This window comes from Globicephala melas, chromosome 5 (assembly GCF_963455315.2).
Source record: "Globicephala melas chromosome 5, mGloMel1.2, whole genome shotgun sequence".
In the NCBI taxonomy this organism is placed as follows: domain Eukaryota; kingdom Metazoa; phylum Chordata; class Mammalia; order Artiodactyla; family Delphinidae; genus Globicephala; species Globicephala melas.
This window is the reverse complement of record NC_083318.1, coordinates 19,313,913-19,322,020: the sequence shown is the minus strand read 5'-3', so window position 1 is coordinate 19,322,020 and position 8,108 is coordinate 19,313,913. Positions and strand designations below refer to the sequence as shown.

At 36.6% G+C, this 8,108-nt stretch overlaps 1 protein-coding gene across 2 annotated transcripts in view; it reads left to right on the top strand.

The window, feature by feature from the left end:
• Positions 1 to 246: 246 nt before the first annotated feature.
• The window catches only part of BLTP1 (bridge-like lipid transfer protein family member 1), a 191,765-nt gene continuing 183,903 nt past the window's right edge, over positions 247 to 8,108 (top strand). Inside the window, exons 1-2 of one of the 2 annotated variants that reach the window (XM_030863930.2) lie at positions 247 to 363; positions 4,001 to 4,117. In XM_030863930.2, the coding sequence (XP_030719790.1) occupies positions 267 to 363; positions 4,001 to 4,117 (214 nt within the window). In that variant the 5' untranslated portion in view covers positions 247 to 266. The remainder of the gene's footprint in view (positions 364 to 4,000; positions 4,118 to 8,108) is intronic. The other variant, XM_030863932.2, reaches the window with a different exon arrangement.

Here is an 8,108-nt window from a genome sequence, read left to right as displayed (position 1 = left end):
TCTATTCATACTTAGAATGGTGAAATCAGGACATTAAAAATATGATACATTGTTTTATATTTTATGTAGAAATGTGGACATGTTTGTTGTTTGTTATATTTTTGCAAATATAATAAATTTCTTCTTATTGAAGAAAGCAGAATATGATTTAATAAACTTTCACATTTATTAAATTCACCTTATTTTCCCCTTACATAGGTTAAGTTCTAAATTTAACCTTTGAACTCTTTCAGGCCCTTAGATGCTATTCTGGAAAAACTTAAGTAATGGATCAAAGGAAGAATGAGAGTATTGTTCCTAGTATCACTCAATTAGAAGATTTTCTTACGGAGCACAATTCCAATGTTGTTTGGCTTCTTGTTGGTAAGTAGAATATATTTTCTTGTACTTTATTGTTCTCTGTGTATGGATTAACAACTGCCAGATTTTAAGCAGTGGTTGACTGAAGTTAGAATGCTTACAGTACCATTTGTTTATTTTTTGGGGAGAAGATTTTAATCTATGCTTCTATGAATATTTGCTCTGGAAGGCTGTTTTCCTTAGACTGCCTCCTTGTCTGACTTAGGAGAAGTGGGATGAGAAGAAAGACATAGCTTATCTTTCCTGTTTCAGATCAGCTCTTCCATTCCCCATCCCAACATACAAGCAAACACTTTTGTTTTATTATAAAAGTGATAAATCCTTGTGGTAAATATGTTTTTGCCTAATTAATCTTCTCATCTCTTTCCTCACTCTTTATGCACTTGACAGTGGGCTTTTCCAGTAATAAGTTTTTTTGTCTTATATTGCCGAACTTTTCTAGGTGTACACAAATAATACAAGACAGTGTATACTTAAATTGCAGAGAGAGGGAAGAAATATGAGTGAATGAATGAGTATGAACAAATAAGAAGAAATACAAATAAAATACCAAGGAAGGGAGAGGTTACTGTAGGCTGTTACTGCCCAGGATGTTTTGTGGAAGGATGGTGCTTGACTTGAATTTTAGCATGGGAATTAGAAAGATACAGAGAGGAAAGTAGGAAGGGTAGGATGGGGTGAGAGAGGAAAGGGAGGGTAATGGTAATATTTACTGAGGTAATATTTATTGAGCATCCTTTGTGTGCCACATGCCACAGGCATTTTGCATATGTTGTCTCACTTAATGCTCACAGCAGACTTATGAGGGTAGGTGTTATTTTCCTATTAACATGTTGGGGAATTGAGGCCCATAAGGATTAATTAACTCACACAGGTTACACAGCTGTTTTTTTCTGAGTGCAGGCGTATGCTTCTTTCATGACACTGCAGGATGCATGGTAGGGTTATGGTAGAGGTGAAGTGTATATAAAGGGAATTATAATGATTCATGATTTGTAGGTAGGATTGGATTACCATTTCAACTTCAAGTTTTTTTTTCCTAATTGACAAACATGAACTACTGTAAATTATCATTAATGAAAAATAAAAAGTAAAATGAAATGCAAAACAATACTGTGAAATATAACGTCATAAAAGCAGCATTTAAAAATTACCTTTTAGTTTAATTAAAGGCAGAATTCTTTCTTTTTTCCTTTTTAACATTTATTTATTTATTTTGGCTGTGCTGGGTCTTAGTTGCAGCAATCGGGATCTTCATTGCAGCATACGGGATCTTTAGTTGCAGCTTGCGGACTCTTAGTTGCAGCATGCATGCGGGATCTAGTTCCCAACCAGGGATCAAACCTGGGCCCACTGTGTTGGGAGCGTGGAGTCTTACCCACTGGACCACCAGGGAAGTCCCAGCAGAATTCTTTCTTATTTCCTAGGTGCCCCTTCTCCTGTCACCTTGATTTTCTCATTTTCACATTGTATACAGCTCCTTTCTTTAAGGTGGAAATAATAGCAACGAACAGAAAAACCTTGAGGGATTGTTTAATCCCTCTGTTTTACTAATGGCCTTACGCTGTTGAAGGGGATGGGGGGACGTGGTACAGTGAAAAGGCCATAATCCTCAGGTGGTTACTCTCTGGGAAAGAAGCGTACTTTCTCAGAAAATACCTTTTTTTTTTTTTTTTTTTTTACGGTACGCGGGCCTCTCACTGTTGTGGCTGCTCCCGTTGCGGAGCACAGGCTCCAGACGCGCAGGCTCAGCGACCATGGCTCACGGGCCCAGCCGCTCCGCGGCATGTGGGATCTTCCCGGACCGCGGCACAAACCCATGTCCCCTGCATCTGCAGGCGGACTCTCAACCGCTGCGCCACCAGGGAAGTCCTCAGCAAATACCTTTTGCCTTTCTGAAGGGCCCGTAACTACCTGCTCTTCACACGGTGATTTACAGTAAAAATTAATGCAAAATGACTTTAGCTTAAAACAATGTTGTACCATGAAAATAAGTGTTCAAAAGAATTGTTCTAGAAATAATTTTTATGGGCAAATCATAGCACTTGCTACCTCAGAGCTATTACCATCAATCTAAGCTACCTTGAGGAATGTTGTATTTTGACTCTCAATGACTGCTTTGTTTTATCTATGTTAAATAATTTTTTGTTGTTGTTTTGCGGTACGCGGGCCTCTCACTGCTGTGGCCTCTCCCGTTGTGGAGCACAGGCTCCGGACGCGCAGGCTCAGCGGCCATGACTCACGGGCCCAGCCGCTCTGTGGCATGTGGGATCCTCCCGGACCCGGGCACGAACTCGTGTCCCCTGCATCGGCAGGTGGACTCTCAACCACTGTACCACCAGGGAAGCCCTATGTTAAATAATTTTTAAAAAATTTTACGAACTTAATATGATGGTACTAAAAGGTTACACCTATTAAATTGCTTTATATTACTGTCTTAATCTAGAAAATAGTTATACTATTTAAATGGATAAGTAAAAGAAAATTTATTGAAAAATACTTTCTTGTGTTTCACGTTTTGTGTGTTTACGAACTAGGTTTTTTGGGAATACTATAAATTTTATAAGTGACCATAAACTTTTCATGAAAAACTCATGATCAAATTTAGAATATTGTTTACTGTAGTAATATTTACTGGTGTTCTTTAAAAGTAAGTTATTGTCTTATCAATTGCAGCAAAATAGTATTTGGTGGCCTATTTAATATAGATATATCTTGAAGTAGGTTAAAATTGTCACTTTTTTCCAATAGTAGTTTAAAAGCAGAGACTGTTGACTTTTTAAAAAGTGACTTTTCGGGCTTCCCTCCCTGGTGGTACAGTGGTTAAGAATCCACCTGCCAGTGCAGGGGACACGGGTTCGAGCCCTGATCCAGGAAGATCCCACATGCCATGGAGCAGCTAAGCCCGTGTGCCACAACTACTGAGCCTGCACTCTAGATCCCGTGAGCCACAGCTACTGAGCCCATGTGCCACAACTACTGAAGCCCATGCGCCTGGAGCCCATGCTCCACAACAAGAGAAGCCACCACAATGAGAAGCCCGCACCCCGCAACGAAGAGTAGCCCCGCTCGCCACAACTAGAGAAAGCCCGTGCGCAGCAACAAAGATCTAACACAACCAAAAATAAAATAAATAAATTTATTTTAAAAAAAGTGACTTTTCTATGATGTAAAAAAAACCGTTTTCTTTATTTTTAAGTGGACTGTATTAGAAGTGAGCTTTTAGCCTAATAAAGGTAGTTTTCTTTTTCATAATATTCAGAAATATGGACTTTTTCGTCCCAGAACATCTTTGTGTATGTTTAATAACTAAAGCAGTACAAAGGAGTGAAAAAGAAAACAGGAAAAAAAGGGAAGCAGTTTTACTTGAAACATTGCTTTACTTCATCTGATTGAAATCTGTGTTTTTCTGGCTAATGACTTACAGGGAATGAAGAAAGTTGGATAAAGAATCAACTTCTGGTTTTGAAAATTCAAGTTATTAAATTGTAAGAGGACATTTTACCATATGGAAGTAAATCCTCTTGTTTCTGAACATGATAAATGATCTTTCACTAACAAATTTTTATTGAGATACTAAGATGATCGAAGGAAACATATAGTGAGATCCTTTATTTTCTGCATTTTTTTCTCCCAACAGCTACCATTTTGTCCTGTGGATGGATTATTTATCTCACATATTATAATTCTCGGAATGTTGGTCTTATTTTAACACTGGTTCTTAACAGATTATACAAGCATGGCTATATCCATATTGGTAAGTTTTGAGTAATTTTTTTCTTCTGTGTAATCTTGAGATGTATATTGTAAATATGTATTTTATAAACAGATAGTAGCTTTAGGAATTTACCTTTGTTTTATGAAAGTTAAACTAATCTAACTGGAATTTCTCTCATATAGCATATACTTCAAGTAGAGTTGAACTACCACTTGGTTATGTCCTTTACCTCATTCTTATTTCTTAAAGTGTTTCTAAGCCTTTTTTTTTTTTTTTTGGCTCATAAGAGATAATCATTAAAATAATTTGAAAAATCTAGACATATAAAATATGGAACTAGAAGTTTCTTGAGGTCCTGCTATCCAAAGAAAATTTCTAATGCTTGATGAAGTTTTACTGTTTTTTTTTTAAACTGATACCTAAAAAATCTATAACTGTAAGTGGAATCATCTTGTGTATTTCATTTTGTAGCCTTCTTTATTAGTTTAGCTTGACTACTTATAAATGGGAAGTTTGCAAATAGATAGGAGGGTGTATTAGGAAGTTATATGCCTTAGAAAGCCCTAAACCACTGGGAAAAAGGGGTGAGGAGTCAGCAAATAGAATGTTTCTGATCTTCCTTAGAGTTGAGTACCTCTTAGTGGTCATAAATAAAACTTCTCTCAAACATAAGTACTCTTTCATTAATTTGAGGCAATGACTGGTTCCTGGAGTCACCCAAATTAATGGAGAAGAATGGTGAATTAGTCACTGCTTTGGGTTTTTTGTTTGTTTGTTTTTTATACTGAAGGTTCTTACTAGTCATCAATTTTATACACATCAGTGTATACATATCAATCCCAATCACCCAATTCAGCACACCACTATCCCCACCCCACTGCGGTTTTCGCCCCTTGGTGTCCATACGTTTGTTCTCTACATCTGTGTCTCAACTTCTGCCCTGCAAACCAGTTCATCTGTACCATTTTTCTAGGTTCCACATACATGCGTTAGTATACGATATTTGTTTTTCTCTTTCTGACTTACTTCTCTCTGTATGACAGTCTCTAGATCCATCCACGTCTCAACAAATGACTCAATTTCGTTCCTTTCTATGGCTGAGTAATATTCCATTGTATATATGTACCACTACTTCTTTATCCATTCGTCTGTCGATGGGCATTTAGGTTGCTTCCATGACCTGGCTATTGTAAATAGTGCTGCAATGAACATTGGGGTGCATGTGTCTTTTTGAATTATGGTTTTCTCTGGGTATGAGCCCAGTAGTGGGATTGCTGGATCATATGGTAATTCTATATTTAGTTTTTTAAGGAACCTCCATACTGTTCTCCATAGTGACTGTATCAATTTACATTCCCCCCAACAGTGCAAGAGGGTTCCCTTTTCTCCACACCCTCTCCAGCATTTGTTGTTTGTAGATTTTCTGATGATGCCCATTCTAACTGGTGTGAGGTGATACCTCATTGTACTTTTGATTTGCATTTCTCTAATAATTAGTGATGTTGAGCAGCTTCTCATGTGCTTCTTGACCATCTGTATGTCTTTTTTGGAGAAATGTCTATTTAGGTCTTCTGCCCATTTTTGGATTGGGTTGTTTGTTTCTTTAATATTGAGCTGCATGAGCTGTTTATATATTTTGGAGATTAATCCTTTGTCCATTGATTCGTTTGCAAATATTTTCTCCCATTCTGAGGGTTGTCTTTTGGTCTTGTTTATGGTTTCCTTTGCTGTGCAAAAGTTTTGAAGTTTCATTAGGTCCCATTTGTTTATTTTTGTTTTTATTTCCATTACTCTAGGAGGTGGATCAAAAAAGATCTTGCTGTGGCTTGTGTCAAAGAGTGTTCTTCCTATGTTTTCCTCTAAGAGTTTTATAGTGTCCGGTCTTACATTTAGGTCTCGAATCCATTTTGAGTTTATTATTGTGTATGATGTTAGGGAGTGTTCTAATTTCATTCTTTTACATGTAGCTGTCCAGTTTTCCCATCACCACTTATTGAAGAGACTGTCTTCTCTCCATTGTATATCTTTGCCTCCTTTGTCATAGATTAGTTGACCATGGGTGCGTGGGTTTATCTCTGGGCTTTCTGTCTTGTTCCATTGATCTATGTTTCTGTTTTTGTGACACTACCATAGTTTCTTGATTACTGTAGCTTTGAAGTATAGTCTGAAGTCAGAGAGTCTGGTTCCTCCAGCTCTGTTTTGTTCCCTCAAGACTGCTTTGGCTATTCGGGGTCTTTTGTGTCTCCATATGAATTTTAAGATGATTTGTTCTAGTTCCGTAAAAAATGCCATTGGTAATTTGATAGGGATTGCATTGAATTTGTAGATAGCTTTGGGTAGTATAGTCATTTTCACAATATTGATTCTTCCAATCCAAGAACATGGTATATCTCTCCATCTGTTGGTATCATCTTTAATTTCTTTTATCAGTGTCTTATAGTTTTCTGCATACAGGTCTTTTGTTTCCCTAGGTAGGTTTATTCCTAGGTATTTTATTCTTTTGGTTGCAATGGTAAATGGGAGTGTTTCCATAATTTCTCTTTCAGATTTTTCATCATTAGTGTATAGGAATGCAAGAGATTTCTGTGCATTAATTTTGTATCCTGCAACTTTACCAAATTCATCAATTAGCTCTAGAAGTTTTCTGGTGGCATTTTTAGGATTCTCTATGTATAGTATCATGTCATCTGCAAACAGTGACAGTTTTACTTCTTCTTTTCCAGTTTGTATTCGTTTTATTTCTTTTTCTTCTCTGATTGCCATGGCTAGGACTTCCAAAACTATGTTGAATAATAATGGCAAGAGTGGACATCCTTGTCTCATTCCTGATGTTAGAGGAAATGCTTTCAGTTTTCACCATTGAGAATGATGTTTGCTGTGGGTTTGTCATATATGGCCATTATTATGTTGAGGTAGGTTCCCTATATGCCCACTTTCTGGAGAGTTTTTATCATAAATGGTGTTGAATTTTGTCGGAAGCATCTTCTGCATCTATTGAGATGATCGTATGGTTTTTATTCTTCAATTTGTTAATATGGTGGATCACATTGATTGATTTGCATATATTGAAGAATCCTTGCATCCCTGGGATAAATCTGACTTGATCATGGTGTATGATTCTTTTAATGTGTTGTTGGATTCTGTTTGCTAGTATTTTGTTGACTTTTGCATCTATATTCATCAGTGATATTGGTCTGTAATTTTCTTTTTTTGTAGTGTCTTTGTCTGGTTTTGGTATCAGGGTGATGGTGGCCTCATAGGATGAATTTGGGAGTGTTCCTTCCTCTGCAGTTTTTGGAAGAGTTTGAGAAGGATGGGTGATAGCTCTTCTCTAAATGTTTGATAGAATTCACCTGTGAAGTCCTGGACTTCTGTTTGTTGGAAGAGTTTTAATCACAGTTTCAATTTCATTATTTGTGATTGGTCTGTTCATATTTTCTGCTTCTTCCTGGTTCAGTCTTGGAAGGTTATACCTTCCTAAAAATTTGTCCATTTCTTCCAGGTTGTCCATTTTATTGGCATAGAGTTGCATGTAGTAGTCTCTTAGGATGCTTTGTATTTCTGCAGTGTCTGTTTTAACTTCTTTTTCATTTCTAATTTTATTGATTTGAGTCCTCTCACTCTTTTTCTTGATGAGTCTGGCTAATGGTTTATCAATTTTATTTATTTTCTCAAAGAACCAGCTTTTAGTTTTATTGATCTTTGCTATTGTTTTCTTTGTTTCTATTTCATTGATTTCTGCTCTGATCTTTATGATTTCATTCCTTCTGCTAACTTTGGGTTTTGTTTGTTCTTTCTCTGGTTCCTTTAGGTGTAAGTTTTTATTGTTTACTTGAGATTTTTCATGTTTCTTGAAGTAGGCTTGTATAGCTATAAACTTCCCTCTTAGAACTGCTTTTGCTGCATCCCATAGGTTTTGGATCGTCGTGTTTTCATTGTCATTTGTCTCTAGGTATTTTTTGATTTCCTCTTTGATTTCTTCAGTGATCTCTTGGTTATTTAGTAATGTATTGTTTAGTCTCCATGTGTA